At 35.6% G+C, this 23917-nt stretch overlaps 1 protein-coding gene across 1 annotated transcript in view; it reads left to right on the top strand.

The window, feature by feature from the left end:
• The window catches only part of GABA-B-R2 (gamma-aminobutyric acid type B receptor subunit 2), a 40471-nt gene extending 18205 nt beyond the window's left edge, over positions 1 to 22266 (top strand). The window contains exons 15-28 of the mRNA XM_088238338.1: positions 131 to 241; positions 2571 to 2699; positions 4292 to 4387; positions 5828 to 6049; positions 7593 to 7713; positions 8899 to 8986; positions 10691 to 11027; positions 13368 to 13524; positions 14922 to 15026; positions 15540 to 15630; positions 16335 to 16441; positions 17608 to 17759; positions 19612 to 19756; positions 20533 to 22266. Of these exons, the coding sequence (XP_088094464.1) occupies positions 131 to 241; positions 2571 to 2699; positions 4292 to 4387; positions 5828 to 6049; positions 7593 to 7713; positions 8899 to 8986; positions 10691 to 11027; positions 13368 to 13524; positions 14922 to 15026; positions 15540 to 15630; positions 16335 to 16441; positions 17608 to 17759; positions 19612 to 19756; positions 20533 to 20753 (2082 nt within the window). The 3' untranslated portion in view covers positions 20754 to 22266. The remainder of the gene's footprint in view (positions 1 to 130; positions 242 to 2570; positions 2700 to 4291; positions 4388 to 5827; positions 6050 to 7592; positions 7714 to 8898; positions 8987 to 10690; positions 11028 to 13367; positions 13525 to 14921; positions 15027 to 15539; positions 15631 to 16334; positions 16442 to 17607; positions 17760 to 19611; positions 19757 to 20532) is intronic.
• The last annotated feature ends 1651 nt before the right edge of the window (positions 22267 to 23917 follow it).

The following is a 23917-nucleotide window of genomic DNA, read 5'->3' as shown; positions in this document are numbered from 1 at the left end:
TATGGGGGAGTCTAATGTTCAGCAGTGAGAAATGACTGTGTGATAATGATGTTCCTTCATACAATGTTCAATAAAAGAAATTGCTCGGCTTCTAGCACTTCTGATAATTGCTTATTTATTTTGACTTTAGCCGCACCCTTCAAGCGAGGATATCATAATAATTCGAGAGAACGAATACTGCCAATCTGAGCGAATGCCCATATTTCTCGGGGTCATCTATGCCTATAAAGGATTACTTATGGTAATTATAAAACCATTATTATATCATGTTTTAGAATAACTGTAAAACCTCGTATTCCTGCTTTTTACGCCAAAATGTTCAGATTTCTCCATCCTTTCTCATCCTAATATTCCCCCAATTAATGTTTTTTATCATCCCGTTTTTAGGTTTAAAAATTCATTCAATGTGTCAAAAAAATACAAAATAAGGTCAACGTAAAAACAAAATCAGGTCAACGTAAAAACAAAATCTGTACCTCAGAGGCAGACGGATGCAAATCCAAATGTCAAATGTTCAACTTAAGCCTAAAGAATCTACATTCTCTAAGCGATTTCTAATAATTTATAGCATTTATTTGTATTTTCAGTATCTTAATACATTATTTGTTTCATTATAAGACTTACATTTCTTCAAAATCAATGGACATGATCATAAACTGGATACGAAAATTGAAATGTCATTTCATCAAATTCTGGATTTGCATCCGTCTGCCTCTGAGGTACAGAAATTAGGTCAACGTAAAAACAATACCCAAAATGAAGAGTGAAATCAGTCAAAACAACGAATATAAAATAAACTATTGTCTCCAATTAAATTCAAAGTGGGCGTAATGTAATGACCATTTTGTTTTTATTTTTAACTTAAGGGATATTTTGTATTGAATTTTGATTCAATTTTAGAACACTCTTAATGACTTTTGTAGTCGATGTTCTTAAGGGTTTGTTAATTTTTTTTTTAAAGCGAAAACACCATATTGACATTTTACTAAATTGTAACATGTTTTTAATGAATTGGGTTGCTTTCCGGGGGGGGGGGGGCTCCAAATATCTAGGAAGTATGTTTACTAGGGATGGAATGTCTGAGAAAGATATTGAAAGGGGGGCGAGTGCCGGGAACAGATGAACGGTGCACTTAAATCAACCTTGGCAAATAATTGTTTGTCACAAGAAGCAAAATTACCAGTTCACAATGGAGTCCTGGTCCCGACCCTGATGTATGGGAGTAAAGTATGGACTTGGAAAAACAGGGATGAAAGTAGGCTGAATGCCGTCAAAATGCAATCTCTCATATAGATGCACAAATATCGAGATCTGTAAGCATTATGGACAAAATCAAGAAAGGAGCTCTGCGTTAGTTTGGACATGTAGAGCGAATGGACAGCGAAAGAACGGCTAATAATATTAACAATGCGAATGTTGATGGATGCAGAAATAGAGGAAGACCGAAAAAGACATGGCATGACCAAATCTAACAAATACTTGAAGATGGACATGTTACATTTGAAATAATCGGCGCGCGTGCATGAGAAGATGTATGAATGTAGAGGAAGTGAGATCTGTATGCAAAAATAGAGTGATGTGGTATTCTATCCTCTCTGCCTACCCTTACTGGGAAACAGCGTGATGGTTTGTTTGTTTGCTTGGGTTGTGGTCCCGTAGCTAGTGTTCACTCTACCTTAACTTGATTTCCATTTTCTAATAGTGAGTTATTTACAACTCGTTAAAAATGGCGACCAAATTTGAAATATTCGGGTAAATTAAAAGAATGCCTTTATTTATTTTTTAATTTAGAAAAATTAAAAATATCAATAAATTTACAATGCAGAAAGTTTAAAAATGTGGCTATAGAAATATTATTAAAACTTATAACATGTAAACTGTGAATTCCAATAATCTCTTTATAAATATTTTATCATGATTAACATATTATTTACAAAAGCCACTTATGCTAATGATCTGGTGTTTATTGATTTTATATTTTTTGTATGCTGACATACATACATGTATATATATATTTCTTGTTAGTTTTATTTTTCTTTTTATACTCATGTTTTAATATTGTTTTTTAGTTTTTAATTTTTGTATATCTAACTTACTCATTATATTGTTATATTTTATATTGTATTCAATTTTTTTTTCAATTCAATTTATTTAGTTTAAATATAACATATACATTACAAAAATATATAAAAAAGAAAAAAAATACACGAAAGAGACTCATGTCAAAGTAGTCGAAGAATCCTGCTCCGGAAAACCCCTTTGGATACATGGAACAGATCAATATCCAGAGCGATGTTGTTCAGCATAGCGGTAGCCCTTCCAACAGGCATAACCATAGGCAGGTTGGTCCTGAATATCGGAATATGAAACAATCTATGCTGTAAAAGGCACTTGTGCCGTATAATAAATAAATAAATAATGACAAATTTTCTATCGAGTCCGGCAAGTTCACGGGCATTGGTCATTCCTGGTTGTATCACTACGAACCATGTCTCTGTTAAATGTACATATGTACATACTACGGTGTTATGAAATAAAATATCCAAATAAATGACATGTTTATTTTCCAGATATTCGGCGCATTCTTGGCCTGGGAAACCCGCAACGTGTCGATTCCAGCTTTGAACGATTCCAAACATGTCGGTCTATCTGTGTACAATGTCGTCATCATGTGTGTCATGGGGGCGCCTATTGCTCTGGTAAGACAGAAACAGATATGTCAATAAGTAAATCAAAACAAAAGGTATTTGAACTGCCAGCGCTGTATTTAACAGGATCTAGCACCTAGTCACTTGCTGAAGAGGGCCGGAAATATAAATGTTTGTAAATTAACAAGCAATGTGCTCGTTGTGTTCAGGAGACCCCCACTACTAATCAGTGTTGCCAACGTTTGGAAAAGAAATTCTCTAAGCACGAGAGCCAAACAGTACTCTTACTTTCCGGATATGCCTCGTACTATATAATATGATATTGTCATCTTTTTATTTTTCAACTAGTACGTAAATTACATGCCAGCAAAGCGCTCAACCCCCAGAGAGCGTTTAGAATCTCGAGAGTCTCGAATGGAAGCCCCAGAATAACTCAATTTTATGAATTATTTATTTATTTATTCATTCATAATTTACTCTTACAAACTAAAAACCATAATAAGAAAATGTGACCTCACTGGGGTTACCCGTGCCGAGGACACTTAACAATATACTTTTTTTTAAATATTTTTACATTTGAGAATAAACAAAGAAGACTAACTTAATAAACAGAGATAATTAACAAAATATTCAGACTGTTTTAAAAACTAGGTATATATGTACATCTACATTATTTATATTACAAAACGCACAATGAAAATAACAAAAACCTAACATACAAACCTAACAGCAGTTGATTCAATATTGGTTTGGGCAAATGAGACAATCCATTTTACTTCTACCTAGCTCCACTATCCATTTTTTATAGCCTTTTTAAACATTTTATCGTTACTAATTGTTTTAATAGATAGTGGAAGTAGGTTATAAACATAGATTTAAGAATAGTCCAGAAGGAGCGTAGAATCATAATTGAATACATCGGACTGTGTCCAATAATTCTCCCACTCCGCCTTACTTTCGCCGCCTGCATTCGTGAAGTCGCCGGGTAATGTTGCTTGATGGGAAAAAAAAACATAACACAAATGTAAGGTAAAAAAAAAGTAATCTGCTAATTTCACTAAAATTTTATTGTGCACGCAGAAACATTGATTGACACAACAGAGTAGATAAGAAAAGGGTCATATCATGTTAAATAATATTTGTTATTTCAAAGATAATGTCATTCAAATGTCCCCCACGGCGTTGTTTAATCTAAGGTCTAATTTTCATTAATTCATTCATTAGATGAGCAAAGGAGGGTAAAAAAAATTACTACCCTGGCAACACTAACGAAATTTCCATTTTGTTTCTTCGACAATCTGACAGATGGAAAAATAATTCAATTTTTAAGTAATGCATTTGTTATATACACATTCATTTACAAATTACAGATGAAATGTGATTGCATCCTTTTTCTTTAAGATCTTAGCAGTATTTCTAAACTTTAAAAGGACACAACACAGCATAGTTGAATTCAAATCAGGAGTTGTGTACTGAGCGACGTCTACAAAGAAATTAATGGGTCAAAATGCAAACCTACTCATTTATGAGTAGTTGAGTCGCCTTCTGTTTGATGTGCGTATGCGGTTTCTGGACTATTTTTAATTCTATGGTTATACATTTATTTACATCTCTTCCTTATTTCATTGTGTTTTTTTTTGTAGGTTTTGGCCGACCATAAGGATGCAGTTTTCATCTTGATATCTGTGTTTATTATTTTCTGCACCACGGCAACTCTCTGTCTCGTCTTTGTTCCTAAGGTAAGTCAACGACGCAAAACAATTTGAAGATTTTATACAAGCGGATTGCCCAAGTATGAAAAATTCCTTGGCTATGTAGTTAAAGAACAGCTTATTCAATATCTTGAAAAAAAATATATTAGTGAGTGAACAATCTGGATTTGGAAACAGATATTCGTGTGAAACTAAAGTAAATTATATTGAAAACATTGTATTGATCACAAAAAGTGTATGGTAGCAGTTGTCTTAGATTTCAAAAGAGCATTTGACACAATCAAACAACTTCTCTTATAGAATTTAAAAAAAACAAAATTTGGAAAAATGACTAATCTAGGAGTACCACAGGGGTCAGTGTGGGGGCCAATACTTTTTATTATCTATACAGGGTGTTCTTTAAACCCTGTCACATCCGAAACTACGATGATCAGTATGAGCAAGAAGACATATTAGCATATTTTAAAAAATATTAAGAACAAAGAAATTTTTTTTTAAAAAGCAAATGGTTGCTCACTTCTACAGGGGAGAAGTAAGGGGAGCGCGGTGCAGTGTCAGGCTCCCCCCTTCCCCCACCTCGTTTCACCCCTGCAGAAGTAAGCAACCATTTGCTTTTTTTTATATTTTATTTTTTAAATTTTTATTTGTTCTAAAAAATATTTTAATGTGCTAATATGTCTTCTTGCTCATACTGATCATCAAGGTTTCGGATGTGACAGAGTTTAAAGAACACCCTTTATATGCAAATGATATTATTAAATGTTAAAATTACTCTTCTGCCACGCCTTTTGCTGGAGACAATGTTGATGATGCAATTGAACGTAGTTATACAGAAAGCAGCCAGCTATAAAAAAGTGAAACTGAGGTAATAGCACTTTTGTGAAAAGAGTGAATAATCAAATCTACGCAACAGTTGGAATGTTTTTGGCTTTGACAAATGATAAACAATGAATTCATTGTTTTTTTTTTAATATTACAAACAAGAATCTTATTATGTATTTGACCAGTTTTAATGATTTTTAAAGTACTGTAAGATTTTTCTAGCGCTGTGGGTGTTTTCTGCCAATTGAGAAATGCCGTTTTTGTGATTGACACTGTTTTGGTGATTATTACAGTTTTTTGTATGCGGTTTGGCTGTTTTTAGCAGAACATAGAATTCACCTTACTGCACTCAATAACACCAATATCTCATTTTTTCAAAATAGTGTACTGGCTGCTTTCTGCATAACTATGTTCAATTAATAAGATGCAAATGGATTTAGATCAAATATCTTATTATGCATATGCAATATCTCATTAATTATGCATGTTATGAACTAAATCACGCATTTGACAACAGTGCTTAATTGATACGATAGATTTTTGGGGAGATAACATTCTGTCATATCTGATGACTAAAATGTGTGGTTTATTAGTTACAAGTAACCACCCGTTCAATAAATACTCGACACCCCAACTCATTCCCAGCTGGTGGAGCTGCGGCGGAACAAGAAGGGCGGCGCCGGCGACAGCCGCATCCGCGCCACGCTGCGCACGGTCGGCGGCGGCGCGCGCGGCGGGGGCGGCGGGGGCGCCGGCAGCGGCGGCCACTCGCCGCCGCCCGGGGAGCTGGAGCGCCGCCTGCGCGAGCAGCGGGCGACCAACTCGCGCTACCGCAAGCAGCTGCAGGCCAAGGAGACGGAGCTGCAGGTGGGTCGATCGTGGAGAGAGACGGTATATAACCGGTGATATTAATCGAATACTTAGATTATAAAATAACAGCTTTTATTGTGCTAAAAAAATCTCCGCATTCCTGTGCCGAGATTTTGCAAGAGAGACATGCAAAAACGAGAGATTTACAGGGTGCTGCATTACCATCTCCCAGGGGCGAATCGTCTAAATAAGCGATTATGCACAGCTTACCATCATATTTGACTTTAGATAATAATGTTTTATACTAACCATGTTTATGGGAAAATAATTGTTATTCCATATAATCACCACCACCGTTTTATATCAAAAAAATATATCTATAAAGTGCGCCCAGCCTGTTCTCAGTGAACGATGAAACTAGCCGATTACCTCAGCTTATTCCTTCATACAAAAAAGTACACTATATTTTACATCTTTAATCTAGTCGGCTTCTTTAGTACTAAAAAAAGCTTGCAGATTACAAATATTATTTGAAGATTCTCTATTTGGAAACTAGTATTTCCAACATTATTTCCGAAGGACTATTTTTCTTTGATAGGATGCCGTTGACATATTATATATCACATAGGACATGTGGCGTTTGCAGTGGCCATTTTTGGCATTATTCATTTTAAAATGAATCGGCTAGTGCTCAGTGTTGAAAATTACTGCTGAATGTCATTGTGGTATTTGTTAATAAACTTTTGTACAAGTATTGTATCAAAATAGTGTAGAATAAATCTACATTTATCACATGGTTAATAATAATTGTTGTTTGAGTTGATATTCTAATTCTAATGATAATTATATTACTTACATATTATGTACTTATATGTAGGTACAAATTAATGATAATTTTTTGTAGATTACCTATAAAATAAATCACGGCTCGCCACTGCTGTCTCCCTAGTTTGAATAGGGTTGTGTGACGCGGATTAGCCATAGAAGGGTGCAGGCATTTGAGAAGTTTTTGTGTCAGTGCTGTCGCTTGCAATCATGGTGTGGACGTATGAACAGCGGGCTTTTGCCGTAGAAGCGTAGTGCGCATTATCACAAAACGGGATCTCGGGCCTTACTTTTTTGAAGACGGAAATCGGGCTGTGACAATTGATTCTGAACAATATGGTTCCCTGTGTTTTTTTCTTGCAGGGTTATCTCAAAACCGAAGTTTATAAACATTGTCCAAGAAACGTACGAAACCTGGAGGAGGCAATCCTCACGGAAATTTGCCGTATACTCTTTAGACCTTAAGAAATCTTTGGACCTTTATTACCTAAATAAAGCCTTTTAATTATTTTTTTCTTTTAAGCAGCAACCATTTATTTATTTATTATTTATTTGACACTTTATATACATATACAATATATATACATATAAAGGCGGGCATATTGCCTTAAGGCAATTTCTTCCTACCTACCCAAACCGTTCAGTTTGAGAAAATTATAAATACATGTACATATTGAATCTTACAACTGTCCATTGTCCATATCCTTCCGATGTTTAAAAAAGTTTGTTTTGAAACACTACAATATTTCATAGTTTCTAATTTTCTTGATTACAGATGCTGATGGGGAAACTAGGAGCTGACGCCCCTGTGGCCCCCGCCAAGGGGGCAGCTGCTGGACAGCCGAAAATTGGCGTAGCCAACTTGCTGGCCCCCAAAGACAACCCCAGTCAAATGGGTGGGTTTTTTATGTTACGTAGGTTGATATACATGATTTCAATGTGGATAAGAAAAAGTTTTCCTACCTTATTTTTTTACATAGTCTTCCTGGGCTTGTATGCACTTCTTCCAGCGACGCTCCAACATTTCTATAGCTTCCTGGTAGAAAATTTGTCCGGTCCCTGCCAACCACTAATCAATACACTGCAATATTCTGAAGGTCCAAATACTTTTAAACTACCCAATGATAGTTGGAAACACCAGAACTTCTATATTCTCTTTTAAAAGTTCTTCATTTTTGTTAAAAGTACACATGTAACCTTAATGATTTGTTGTACAATCTTTAAATCTTCTGATTAAAACAAATGGTAAAATTACTTACCTCAAATTAAATAATTTCCTGCCATCTGCTTATGGTGTTCCACAGGGTTTTAATCTTGGACCCGTCCTTTTTAATTGATTTATTTACAATATTATTGTTAACATCCTAGATATCAAATTATTAATGAACACGTATATTTATTTTACAGAAACAAAAAGTCGACAATGATAAAGTAACACAAAAAAGATTCGGTTTAAAGACAGACCAGCGAAGTTTTTAAATAAAAATCATACATATCAAATTGTAGTACAACACAAGGGTGTGTTTGTGTGTATTTGTATGAGAGTAAGTGTAGAGGTGTGTTTGTGTGTATTTGTGTAGTAGTAAGTATTCAGATGTGTGTAAGCGTGAGCATCATTAAATGGCAAACGGGAACGTATCGCAGCCAGAAAAAATGAGTCTTAATTTATTTTTAAATAAAATATATCAATAGATAAAAAAAAAAGTATTACAGTTTGAGAAAGAACGATAGAGAAAAGAGTGTTGTGCATAATTAGTGCTACAGACTGGTAGATGGAATAAATACTTATTTCTTGTCACGCGAAAGGGGGACATTAGATTAATTTTGGAGAGTAGGTTAAGAGAGTCTACTTTATTATGTAATAATTTATATAAATAGCATAATTCAGATATAGTGCGTCTATTTTCAAGGGTAAAAATCCATTTTGTTTAGCAGTTTGAGTGTAAGTGCAAAGCGTTTGATTCTTTTTATAATTTAGGTATGTAAAAAAAAATTCGATGAACATTTTCAATCCTTTCAATGTTTGTTATGTATTGTGGGTTCCACACAACGGAGTTAAAAACATGCTTTCTTTGTTTCAGATACAAGTGAAATAACTTCCCTGTGCAGTCTCACAGCATCGCAGGGAGCTGACGATTACTATTTCTTACAGCAGATGTCAGGAGAAAGGTACAAAATATTTAATATATCGCCTGAATATTGTAAAACCATGACTCAAATTCAATGGGAAAATATCACATATTACGAATACCGATAATAATATGAGAAATGGATTTAGAAAAATTAATTGTATTTTCAAAATCAATATGGATATTTTGGAAAAACGTTTTCATTCATAATTTTTAAAATTAAATTGTTGAAAAATACCCATCCATCCCCAAAATGTGACAAGATTGGCTTTGACAATCGTGACGTCAAGATTTGTGAAATATATGACTGTCTATTTAAACGGCCACAGACAATGGTAAAAATTTGACCTAATCATTACTTAATATTGTCCTTAAAATATAGCTTGATTAGAATGACATTTGTCAGAAAAAGTGATGACATAACTTTGTAGTAATATCTAAGGAGTTATTTATATTGACACACGAAAAATCATTCGTATCTGGCGTGTTAATTTATTTTTTTAGTACAATGCTTGACACATAAATCAACATAAATTTATAAAATCAGCTTTAAAACTAAAATAAACCTAATTATTAACGACGTTCTTACAAGGTTACTTCATTTTGCAAAAACGTTAGAGATGGGACAAATTGATCAATGTAAATTGATTGAATAAAAAATAATTCATTTGATATTGTTCATGAAAAAAGTATAAATGTCTTATTTTTTTGTGAATAATTGTCTTAAACACACTATAATAGGCGTGTTTTTGCGTTTTTATATCAATTTTCGGAATACGAGTTTCATGTTTTCATGAAAAAACTGATAAAAATCTATTTGAACGGTGATCAGTAATTTCCCATCACTAGTGACATTAGTTTGACAGCTGTCATTTTAATCAAGCTATATTTTAAGGACCATAATCATTACGTATTAGGGGCGTGGCCAATGCAATAAAGCGTTTTTTCGGGTATTTAAAATTATAAATTCAAACATATTTTTATGCTACTACGTGCAAAAAAAAAAAAAAATTGTAAGAAGACAAACTGTGAGGTTCTTTTCCACCATTGGAAGTTCAGTGCTACGGGAATCATTTATTTTTTTATTCGTACAAATACATATATATATTGTATTATATAGATTCCTGGGATGGTCGACGCAAAATATTATGCACTAACTTATACCTTACGGAGGTGGGTCCAATTAGACCCAGAAGTATTAAAAATTATTGATCATGTGTAGAGTAATTTCTGTGCACTTTATATTTTGAAATACAATTTTTAAAAATCAAAAATAATCAAACCTGTCTTATTAAATCAGAGAAGATTTAAATGATTAAATAGTATTGAAAAAACTACAAAAAATGCCATAATATTTCATGTTTCTGGACTGATGATTGATATTCGCCGCATTCAGTGCACCAATGCAATGCCCTATGCACCATCGGGTGTGAACAGGGATATGATGATGTTTCAATATTTTGAGTTTAATAATTCAATCAGATAAATCTCTTTACAACAATAAAGGTTTCAGCTCTTTAACTTCAATAAATACTAGTTTAATACTTGAGGTAAAGAAATATGAATAATGTTACAGTGTGTAAAGTGGCCACTTAAACCACCCAATGACAGTTCATAAGCCCTGTAAATGCCTAGACTTCCATATTCCCTTCTCTAAAATGTTCTTCATCTCTGTTGTAATTTGTTAATATGATGACGTGTCCATCAAATCTTTTTGTTTTAAAACAGGTGTTTTTTGTTATAGGACCAAAGAGGTATCGATAGTATCCGCGTCTCAATCGTCACAGGGCGAATCTCAGGTGCCGATCGAAGTCCCCGCCCCCAAGAAGGAAACAACCAAGAACGTCTCCTTCAAGAACCACACGGAGTCCTCGCCCGGTGGCTACCGGCCGTCCCATCACCAGGAGCACCTGCCGGCCACGAGAGAGGGCCGGGACAAGGAGAGGGACAAGTTCGCGGGACGAGAGCATGCGCCTAGCAACACTTTCAGGGGGCACGCTGAAGTCTTGTCCAGCAATGGGGCCCGACCCGTTATGGAAAAGGACCAGCTGGCCAAGAGCCCTTATGGGTGGAGACAAGAGGTATGTAAACTAGTAATGAAATTAGTATTTTTTGGGTCTGAAAACTTTAAAGTAGAGATGGAGAATGTTCCCTCGGCTCAGAGAAACATCCTTGATGTTGGTACTTATCAAGTGAATTAAATTGCGGTTTGAAGATTTTTATAAATATATATATATATATGTACGGCCTAAGCTAATTACAACAGTTATATGAAGAAACCAGTGGCGAGCTGTGATTTATTTTACAGGTAATCAACAAAAAATGTCCTTTAATTTGTACCTACATATAAGTACATAATATGTATGTAATGTAATTATGATGTAGAAGGACGTAAACTGGTTGCTTGTTTTACTAGTAATGACTTGGGACTTAGGATATAGAGATTTTTGTATTATTTATGTTTTCTCTGGATATTCATTGTTTACCTTTAAGACTGAAAAAGCACACATTATGATAAAACTGTAAATACTTTTAAATATCATTATAAAATACATAATTTAATGCCTTAGAACGGGGAAGCTATCCCTAGTTAGGCAGTTTAGATGAACCAACAGCAAAAATAAAAAATATGTATGTTTACTTTTACTACTGAATTAATTTGTTGCATAAATAATTACTTGTATATTGCTGTAATAAATATGTAAAATAATAATAAAAAAATAAAAAAATACATTTTAAATGACTATTAAATTTGGAGAAATAAAACTTATATTTAGTTTTTTGATACACTCACTTTATTTTTACCAACTAGTTTCGGTAACCAACTGTTACCTTCTTCAGGGTATTTTTAAACTAAAAATTATTTCCGTTACAATAATACAGTATGTAAACAAAAAGAATGGCTACCTATGCGGATGCCAACAAGTCCATTAATAGCTGATATATTTGTAAATGATTTCGAAACAAAATTATTTAATTGTAAATCAGTATTATTTAAACATGTTATTTTTTGGAAACGATATGTTGATGATGTGCTATGCGCGTTTACCGGAAGCGATCGCCAACTCAAATTATTCCTCAACCTCCTAAATTCCTTTCACCCTAAAATCCAATTTACCGTAGAAACAGAACAAAATCATTGTTTAAATTTTCTGGATTTAAATTTATCATTAATTCATAACAAAATCGAATTTAAAATATACCGCAAACCTACGTACACTGACATAATAAATCATAATTCCTGCAACCATCCAATCTCACATAAGCACTCCGCATTTCATTATGTGATTCACCAATTAGTAAATATTCCCATGTCAAAAAATAATTTTTTGATTGAACTTAACACAATAAAAACAATTGCATTTAATAATGGGTATAACCCAAATATAATAGATAATATTTTAAACAAAAAACAAAAACTTAATAATAAATACCTTTATTCAAGCAAAATAGATTTGAATGACAATAGACGGTGGAGGAGATTTTTATGTATTGATAACCTAATCAACCAAATTCTTAAGGACTTGCCTAGCGACATAAGACCGGCATTCTACACAAATAATAATTTAGGAAATTATATAAAAAATACTAAAGAAATAACAAATAAATTAGATAAATCAGGGGTGTATAAATGAGCTTGCCATGATTGCAGATCCTTGTATATAGGAAAAACATCGCGTTCATTTAATATACGAATCAAGGAGCATATGAGATGTCTCAATAACAATAATTTTTCTGAATTTATATTATAACAAATAATCATTCTTTTAATTTTGAAAATGGAATTGAAATATTGCATTTAAATAATAAAAATAAACTAAAAATATTTTTGAAATTTTAGAAATAAAAAAAGCGGTAAAACAGAACTTAGACATAATTAATAATCAATTAAACTTAAGTCATAGTCCCATTTTTAATATTTTTCCTATAAAATCAAACTCTACCCTGAACGCAATTACCCCCTTCCCTTCCTTTCCCTTCCCCCACCTTAAACACAATTACCCCCTCCCTCATCCTTATCGACACCCACTAATTTGTTCACTGTTTCTTTTATGTATGTTTCGTTATAAAAATACCCTTAAGAAGGTAACAGTTGGGTACCAAAACTAGTTTGTAAAAATAAAGTGAGTGTATCAAAAAACAAAGTATAAGTTTTATTTCTCCAAATTTAATTTAAAATGATGCACAAAGTTATTACAGAAAATATTAAAAATATAAATGTCTATTTTTTTCTGTGGTTCTGAGAAAACCAACTCAAACAACCATTATTATTAACCACGCTATATACGTAGCTTTATTCCACACTATTTGACATTCAGCAGTAACTGTCATCACTGAGCACCGGCCGATTCCTTTTAAAATGAATAAAGCCAAAAATGCCACAGGACCACAACCCGATTCTATGTTTTTTTTTCCTCTAGCCCGTGTTGGAACTTCAGCCAGCCCCTAAGCAAGTTACGATCCAAACGCCCATTCACCACAAGCAACAGGACGCAGACTATCAGAACCTTCCCACCGCTGTGGACAGGACCAGGGGAGAGGAGCAGGAGGAACCACACATAGATAGTCGGAGACTTAGTAAGAAACACATTATCAATCATTGCTGGAAAATTTATTAATTTTACCGAGCGCTAAACTTTCCCTCGGCAAAACACAATCTCCGGCAGCTGTAAACACCATCCAATTTCGAGTAGTGCTAATAAATATCCCTGCTTTGTTATGCATGTATTGTAGGATTAGGTTGTTGAGGGCTGGTGGAGCTCCTACCCCAGTTCGGGATTTAGAGAAGACACGAGGCGTAATGAGATACACAGATCTTGGTGGTGTAGCACGAGCGTAGCGGCGATGATGGGTTGAAGTAACTGCACTTGGACTACATGCTGGAACTGTGTGACTGCATTGAGCTGAGTCTTTAGGCTGGCTGGTCTGACTGAACTGGGCATTGACTGCACCCTGTGGACTCTTTATAGACCGCGTTCCTTTGTTGTTCGTATCTCGATGGGAGGGACGGTGTGAATGTACTGCAGAACGATGCTATCGTCTTTCTGTGCAATACTGTTAAGATTGCATAATTTGTTGTATTGGATTCTACAGAAAACGATGACATTGCTTCATCGGTCATTGCACAATTCCAGGTGAAATGTTTAAGCATGTGTGTGTCATCAATTATGGACCATGTCCCTATTTTGTAAAACCCAATTTCTGTCTAGCACTAAACCTCCCTACTATATTTCTAATACCACTAAACTTATTCATTGTGTTTATGGTTATATGACATACTGTATTTCCTCGATTATAAAATGCACCTAGATTTTTTTATTTATTCATACATAAATATTACAAAAATTAATAATAATGAGAGAAGAATGCTCAGAGTTGTCTATGCCCCTGTGAAAGAAAACAACCATTGGCATTGTCGCTACAATAGTGAGCTGTATGACGTATAGGGAGCACCCTATGCGATCAGCTCCATCAAATTGGGCTGACCATATAATGAGATCGGCCTCTCCGTGCCACAAGGACGACGAAGACCAGGAAGGCCTAAAATGCGATGGATGGACTGCACCAGCGCGGATACGACAACGTTAGAAGTGAGGAACTAGAAAGAAAGAGCAGCAGATGATGATGAATTCAGAGACAAAAACATGCAGAGACAAAAACATGCATGCATGCATAATCGAGGAAATACAATAATTCAATTTTAATATAAAAAGTTATACAAAAATTAAAACTGACGTCTAGAACTCTCCTTTTTACCTTGCAAAAGTATATTTCGTCTTGTAAGAACACCATCAAACATGTTAGCAGTTTTATTTTTATAAAATTAAAAGTTTTAGTTTTCTACTGAGCAGTAAAATTTTTTGGATACCTTTTTATATTTCACTAAACTGCCCAATTTCTGTCAGCACTCACCGTTGCGTATTTTTTCTTACAAGCATTCTATAAGATCAAGTTATGGATTGTGAATTCTTCAGGTCAAAGGAGAGACTCGGAGAAGCGACGAAGCAACTTTATTGTAGCGCAGAGTGACTTGTGGGACACTAACACCTTTGCGTACGCGAGTGCTGCCAAACAACCAGGTACGTTTTTTACCCGACCCTAATGCATGGAAGTGTGGTATGACTATCTATGATAGGTGCACAGATGTCGAGATCTGTGCAGTATGCAAGGCTGAGACACGTAGAGACGTGTAGAGTGAATGGACAGCAAAACAACAGCTAAGAAAATTTACAATGTTAATATTGGTGAATTACATCGCAGAACACCCAGGCTTGAGAAAATCACTTTTTTTTGCTGTTCTCATCGGGAATCAAATCCACAACCTTCAGTGTGTGAGTCAAGCATCTTAATCACTACGCCACCGAGGCCGCCAAATATTGATGCATTCAAAAAAGGGGAAGATAGAAAAACATGGCATGACCAAATTCTACAAAAAAAATATTAGATGGTTGTCAATTAGTAATTTTTCTGTACTTATATACATATATATATATATATATGTATATACATATTTGTAAATATAAAAAAATACATAATAATGTAATTATGGTAACTGTCAATATATATATTACATTATGTTTTATTGTTCGCAGTTCATCACTCCCCGATTCAAAGAAGTGTTTCGGAGAGGAACCCAAGACACCATCACGGGCAGCCCCCGACACCACCACACTCACAAACCAGGTATATATCAGACAAACAGCTCTTCATTAGATTAATAGCAGCTCTCAATGTCTCTTGAAAAATATAGATAATTTTTTTGCCCATTATACTTTTATTTTTGCAAGTTTTCCTTTCTCGATGTTTAACAATGTACCCCGTTTTTAAATAATAAATAGGTACTTTTCGGTAATGTTTATGGTATCACCCAGAGGAACCACTGATCTTTTTAAATGTTGTAAGTTTTAAAAAAATAATTATGTACAATGTACCCCATTTAAAAAAAAAAAAATAGGTTCTAGTCTTATGAAAAATTTTAATTTTTTGGTGCTAATTCATCTGATGGAATTTAGACTTTAAATTTTAGATTTTTGAATGATGATTTCATTGTCATCAATTAAATTGCGTTTCTTAATTTTTTCCTCCAACTTTTGACATTTTCATTTGGTTTCTGATGCTCTTTTCCCGTACTGCTGCCATTTCGATTTGATTTTGTTTCGCTGTCGCCGATTGTCGATTGTTTTTCCGCTGTGGATTTTTTCCTTTCCCTTTCTTCAATGTAAGATTTTCTGTTTTTTTTTAGAATTGCTAAGAGTAATGCTTTATCTCATATGCAGGTAGTGAGGGATTAAATCGTGTGTCTATTGTACGTCAGAGATAAAACGAAGAAACTTATTATATCTTGATCAATAAAATAACAGAATACACTCTGAGTCTTGTCTTTACAGAGACCAGCAATTCCTGCCCCCGGCGCATCAGTCCTCGGTAAACGTCTCCCAGAGGACTACCCCGGAACGAAGGTCTTCCAACGCCAGCCAACACACCAATCATTTTGGTAAGCCAGAATAATTAACGGACACAGTCCAATCCCTACAGGTGACCATGAATATATTACCTTTATACTGGATCAATACTTAAGCTTTGAACCTTTTTCATAATAAATTACACACATATGCTGCGATCACCGCGTAGTAGGTGCTATCATAGACGCTCACAGTTGTATATGAGCAATGCGGTGAATGAGTTAATGGCGTTGGTGGCAGTGGTGTAGTCGGGCCGGAGCGCACCGGAACGGTGCTCTGGCACTTTTTATCTGAGTGGAGCGGCGCTCCGGCTCTAGTCAGGAACAAATATTACGTTTTAAAAATATTTCTACTTAAGCCTCTTCAAACAATTCGAAATAACAACAAACATATTTATTGCCGATAACTGGCAAAATTCTAAATATGCGTCCCCCCTCCTCCTCCCACTTCTCTCCCACTTCACCCTAATGGTAGCGGTGCGCTCCGGTACTTTTTTATTCACTGGTTGGTGGCCTTGGTGGAATTCAATCCCTGGCCGAAAAAAAGTAACATTCAGTGCCTGATGTGTCCTTCCTCAATTTCTGGTTTGAACATTTTACCCTTACCGATATACATTTTATTACTCACAAATTTATTTATGGTCCCAATAATATATATGTAAGCAGCAATATGTGATTTCCACCTAATCAAAACAAACCAATAAACCTTCGGTAGAACGTCATATTGCCATATCTTTGCTTACAGACGTCGCTTCCTCTACATTCATACATCATTGCATGAATGCACGCCGATTATCATGACTTTTGACATGTTGACCATTTTGAAATATTTGGTTATGGCGTGTCTTTCTGTCTTCCTTGTTTTCTGCACCCATCAACATTTGCATTGTAAATCTATTTTGCTATTCTTTCGCCGTCCATTCGCCGTTCATTCGCTCTACATATCCAAACCAACACCAAACTCCTTTTTTGATTTTGTCGACAATGCTCATCTCAGCCTTACATAATGCACGGATCTCGATATTTATGCACCTATAATTGTACATAGTTTTACCGCACGGAGATCACATTTCAACAGCATTCTGCCTACTTTTATCCAACTCCACACTTTGCTTCCATACGCGTGGGTTTGCACCAGGACTCTGTTGTGAACGGCTAATTTCGCCTCCAATTACATAAATGAATATCTCTCTTTACAGGAAGTGGGCAAGAGCTGGCCAACCACTGTGGTCTCCCAGAGCCCACTGAACCTATCATGCCTGCACCCATGGAGCTGATGGAGGTACGGAGCCACGATGTGGTGATGCCACCAGCTCCAGAAGTAGACACCATCATCAAGAAACAACAACAGGTAACTAACATTGTTAACATGATTTCATCGATGGAAATCACTCGTACAGAATGGAAACAGCTTGACAGCGAGTACAGGGAATGAAGCTGGTTTCGTTTAGTAATGTGCCATTGCTAATTAGAATATTGATTTTGATACTGGGATCCGAATTTATGATACTGTCATTATTATTAACTAAAATAAGGGCTTGAGGGTGTAAGCAAAATAATATTTATAATAAAAATTAAACATTGACACCCTCCGAAGACCCGCTGGAGTGCAGAATCTCAATATGTGACAAGCCAATTGAACAAGCAACCCAGTTCAGATAACTTGGCATTGAACTGCTCAGCTCTTGCGACCTCCCCAAAAGGCCATTGGGTAGATAGTTGCAACTGTGGTGGGCTGCCTGAGATATGTCATATAAAGGAATAAGGATATGAGAGCTAGATAAGTATTTGGAAGACCTGTGTGCGAGCCATCCTCACATATGGCATTGAAGCGAAGGCAGACACTGTCCAGACCAAAAGCATGCTTAGCCCTTGAGGTGATTTTCACAAAAATGGCGCTATATAAATTATCCAAACATTATTATTATTATTAACAAAAGTCGGAACTCTAGGCCCTGTAATTGCTGGGAAGGTAGGTGCAAGGAACACCACAATCCGAGAGGTCTGTGAGATTCAAGAGGTGGTCAGATGGGGGCGACAGATGGTACCAACATGTACAGAGAATGAATCCCACTAGAATCCTATATGTATCCCTGCATCGAATTCCAGATCGACTCCCTCCACCAGAGAGACCTTCAAAACGTTGGAAATATATCTGGAGTTGAGCATCCCAAGAGGATAATCCCATAACAGACTCTTGATCTTACAGAAAGTTGAAAAAGAAGAAAAATGAATGATAACTTCACAGCCGTGTCTCCAAAACTATACAGTTTGAATCATGGAATAATGATACATGTGATTTTATTCAACTTTACATGAAAGCGGTTCAATTTTTTTTGGACACTTTATATCAACTCGATAGGTACAAAAGTGTATCCTCTGATTCTTGGGTTGGTTAAACATACTTTTTGTTTAGAAAATCTGGAATATAAAGCCTTTATAAAACCTATTGATCAAAAATTGAGTATTATTCAAATTAAATCTTTAACCTACTTCCACTATCTATTCAAACAATTAGTAACGAAAAAATGTTCAACAAGGCAATAAAAAAATGGATAGTGGAGCTAGGTAGAAGTAAAATGGATTGCCTCATTCGCCCAAACCAATATTAAATCAAATGCTCCACAAGTGTATAGCTTATGTTAGGTTTTTGTTCTTTCATTGTGCGTTTTGTAATATAAGTAATATATAATTATAAACATAAATATGTAGTATTTAAAACTGTCTGAACATTTTGTTCATTATTTCTGTTTATTAAAATAGTCTTCTTTGTTTATTCTCAAATTTAAAACTATTCTTTAAAAAGTATTGTTACGTGTCCTCGGCACGGGTAACCCCAGTGAGGTCACATTATTTTTATTATTGATTATAGTTTGTAAGACAAAAAATATGAATAAATAAATAAATATAAAAGAAAGTCAAAGTCACATTTTTCGCACATAAGTCGTTGTATGCTCACAACAATGTAGTTTTTTATTTGAATTATAGAAAATTCTGTTAACTTTAAGAACCGTGGTGCAGTTGGTTAAACGGCAAATGTGCCCAGTTGCAAGAAAAAATCTATCAGGTCTTTTTTCAATTGTTTTAAGTGCCGTGGTGTATTTGTATGCATTCCCTCGCACGATAAGTCCTCGTGACTTCTACAATCACAGAGTGCGGTGCAGACCACGACCCGGCTCGAGATGCCACTTCTCTTGTTACAGGAGCAGTTGAGGCACAAGCAACAGTTGCAGCTGTTCCAGCAGCCCCCGAGGGCTCCGAGCGGGCAGCGCGCCCCCACACCGGGCTCTCACGGCAAGAGGCCCGTGGCGCACCACCTTTCCACCCCCGATGTTCACAACAGAAAGAGTGAGTAACCTGTACTTCCATCAATGACTTGTAATTAAGTTGACACATTACGAGAACGTAGTGGAAGGCAATTATATCGCCTTCCTGGAGTTTATTCTCTTACAGATTTTCCTTGTAATCAGGCATGACTGTCGTATGATTTAACGAAACGGCCAGTCAAATTGCTCCGCAGTAATGCCAGGCCACACATCTATTCATTTGTAAAGGACACGGTGATGCTGTTTGGTTAGAAAGTTCTGAAGCATTCGGCCTATGGCCCAGACCTTGCTCCTTCTAACCACCACTTGTTGAGATCAATGCAAAAGACAGTCGTACACGTCTGAACAATTGAAGAGATACAAAAATGGGCAACTGATTTTTTCTTCCTAGTCGGTCCTTCGTGATTGAGATTCGTGACTAGCACGTCGTACTCTAATGACCGCAGTCTTCCACTTGTCTCGGCACCCCGCATTTCTGAGTGCTGCCACAAACCAAGTGTCCGTTGCAGTTTTTATCTGGTCCGACCAGCGCACGGGAGACCTCCCTCCTCGTCTTCCCTCTACGCTGCCTATCTCTACAAGCTTCCTCTCTCCTTGCGAGGGGACCAAAATATCTGAGAACTTGTCCGAGGCATATGGTCGATAGTCTTGTCTGTCAGCTTCAGTTCTTGAAGAATGGAGGTGTTGGTGCATCTAACTGTCCAGGGCATTCTTAGCATATGCCTTCAGCACCACATCTCAAAGGTATCCATAATGTTCCAACTGATTTACTTGATTTGTTAATTTGTTAATCCGCAGGTTCCAGTCGCAGCGAGCGCACGGCCCGCTCCAACCTGGCTCCAGCGCGGCGTATGCAGGCGGCCAGCTCGGAGTCGGAGCTGTTCGAGTGCGCCATCCTGCCCATCTTCCAGAAGCTCCTGTCCGAGCGCCATCGCTCGCAGCCGCACGGACTCGACCTGCCCTACGGGCTCAGCTGCCCCAACATCTCCATCAAGTGTGACATCGTGGAGTACCTGTAGAGAGTCATCGCCGCGACCGGACGGTATTACAATCGTCAGCGGAAATTTGAAATGCTGGAAGGGACAAAGTGTTAATTGTTTAAGAGGGAAAACCGCAATATAGTTTTTTTTAATTACGAAGTTACTGTAAATAATTACTAGCCTATCGATTATTGGTGTTCTATTTTAATTCTTTGGCTGTTATTCTATAACGAACTTTATAAATTAGTTATTAAACTACATATTTGTAATTCAATGACGTATAATTAAATACACACGTCACGAGAACAAAATCTTTAGCTTTAAATTTGTGGGTAAATGCCAACCTTGCCTTTTTTCTCCGACGGACTTTTGCAGTGATCAGATTCAAATTTATTTATTTTACAAAAATAACATTACAAATAATAAAATATTTAAGGCGTTAAATGGGGACTACATATTAAACCAGGAACCCTTGAGCAATGGTTATGAGTGGATTCTATGAGAAAAGTGTCCAGAACTGTTTTTTAAAAGAATACAGATAACCACACTGACAGCTAGTGTCATAGCTGTGGCAATGAGTTAACCGAAAAGATGAACTAATAAAATATGTTTTGTATTTTCTATCTCTTTATTTTGGATTGTTGAGGGCAATGCAATATTTGCTAAATATGTGATGCAGCTAAAAATTTTATTACGTGTCGATTTATTATACGTCAGTGATGAAGATAGATCTCAATGTTAATATTAATTATGTATAGTTTAAATTCTAGACAGCGATTCTAGTGTTAAAACATCTTTTTAAATCAATATTTCACAAAACCCGATACCTTTTGCATGGCAGAAAAACGCGCTGACCATTAAACCCGGAGGTGGACGTAGTTATTTCCAATGAATTATTTTTTAATATTTTGAAATAACAGACCAACTGTAAAAATGTGATGGATCAAGTTTAAAATTTATTTAATCAAATCAAGTATCAACTTTTTTTAGTAATAATCCTTTTTTGAGAAGGTTGTATTAAAATTATATTTAAAATACGTCATTTTTTCACTCCTTACACCCGGAACCTCTTTTTACACAATTTTGAAATAAATATTCAAAAAAAATTGTTCATTTTTTCCTTTCCGCACCTAATGGTGCATAGGGCACTCCATTGATACACCAATCGCAGCGTAACTTGATTTTTTTTTTGTTACATGAAGGTAGGATGATCGTCATACGCCCCAGGGACTATGAAATATTCTAGTGTAAAAACAACTTTTTAAATAAATATTTCATGTCAACCATGTCGGGAATCGAACCTGAGACCTCTTGCATGGTAGATAAACGCGCTGACCACTGCACCACGAGGCCAACTTTCAATAAAATTCACAGTGCGTAGTAGTTAACACACTTTGTGCGAGAAAGGTAGTCCTACCTGGTGCTTACTGGCGGCAAGGGTAGAAATTGCCGCCACGCTGGCTCCACTTTAAAGGCAGGAAACGTAGATCTACTTGATTATTTTTATGTCAATGCTTCGTGATTCTCCGGATTACGCACACATCTATAAAAAGGAAAATATGCTGTTGTTTCATTTACATACGCACATGAGAAACATGAAAGCTTGTGCGTAAGATGATTTGTTTAGTCAACGAGTTAATGAATTATAGCCGTCTTTTTTTACACATCATTATGCAACGTAACCACCGTGTAAAAAGATGTTCCAGTATAGTATTAAAAACTGACACATTTATTTCTTAAATAAATTTTAAATTATAAACATTGTTTTAATGTATCGTGCTTCAAACATAAGTCACATCAAATAAATGTTAAATTTTTCGCACAATACATTACTTGATACGAAATTGAATAAATTTGTAATGTTTTTAATTTTATATGAAACTGTGGTATTATATTTATAGTTATATTATATATTTTGTTATAAGGTGTTAATGTTAGCTGCAGTCAAACGTTGTGAGTAAAATAACAATGAAAATTCTGTTTTAAATTACAATTATCATATTTATTTTAGTATTTTACAATCGATCACTAATTGAATGAACAGCAAATTAACTACTATCGCCTTATGAAAATAACCACTTCGTTTTGACAAAACAATATTTTTCCTTTATTGAAAAATTGTTGACTGCAATGTTTTTTATATAATTAATTTTTAATTCCTTATACGAGGGGGCGTACTCAAAAGAAATCTGACTAACCTATTAATCGCCTTCAAAGTATTCTCCATTGGAGCTAATGCACTTGTCCGATCTTCTAGTCTATTGTCGGAAACTTTTTTTAAATTCGTCTTCTGTGATGTGTCATTTTTTCTTCACCTCAGCAATGTCGGCAAAACGCTTTCCTTTCGTGTCTCTTTTCATTTGAGGGGAAGTCGCGGAGGGCTAGATCAAATAAATAGGGGGTTAGGCAGAGTGGTCATACCATTTTTGGTCATAATTGGCACACAGAGGGCTATTTGAGAACAAATTTGGCAGCCATCCTCTCATCTCCAAATCCTCACTTAAAATTTGCTTCACTGAACTCCGAGTCACTCCGGATAGCTACACAACTTCTTCGGTGGTCTATAGTCGTCTTCCAGGGTGATTCGGCAAATTTTAGTGACATTTTTGTCAGTTCGGGCCGTCGAAGGGCGTCCAGAACGGGGTTGGTCATCAATCGACATTTTCCCCCTTGAAATGGGAAAACCACTTAATCAAAACAGCAAAGGCTGTTGTTAAAATCTAAAGAGTTTCTTTATCAGTTTTCCTGAGCAGAAAGCAAAACTTCACGGCCCCGTGCTGTTCACGGCAATCATCCATCGCAAAAAAGAAGAGCTCTCAAAACAACTGTCATGAAAAAATTCACCCCTGCCAAACGGAACCTTCTCCAATGATGGCACCCTAGCATATTGACCGGGAAAGGGTAGTTCTTCACGGTCCTAAAAAACTCTGCCCATCACAACATAACTTCGTTTACTTTTGGGTAACCCCCCTTGTATATTAAAGAACATTTTTTGTATGCAAACTCAAAAAATATTTTCAATAAATTTTATAAATTTCTTTTCATAAAATTTTTATATCAAAGCTGGTTTTTTTTAATTTTGTTTGATATTAAAATTAATTATCACTCCCTTATATAATTATTAAGTGCCAAAATATATTTCATAAAAATATAAAAAAATCTTAAGCGACGTGTAGACCCAATCAAAGTTTTGTTAATTAATA

Source organism: Micrasema longulum, unplaced genomic scaffold (genome assembly GCF_059751315.1).
Source record: "Micrasema longulum isolate JH-2025_06_02 unplaced genomic scaffold, ASM5975131v1 h1tg001867l, whole genome shotgun sequence".
Lineage (NCBI taxonomy): Eukaryota > Metazoa > Arthropoda > Insecta > Trichoptera > Brachycentridae > Micrasema > Micrasema longulum.
This window is presented reverse-complemented; position numbering and strand designations above follow the sequence as displayed.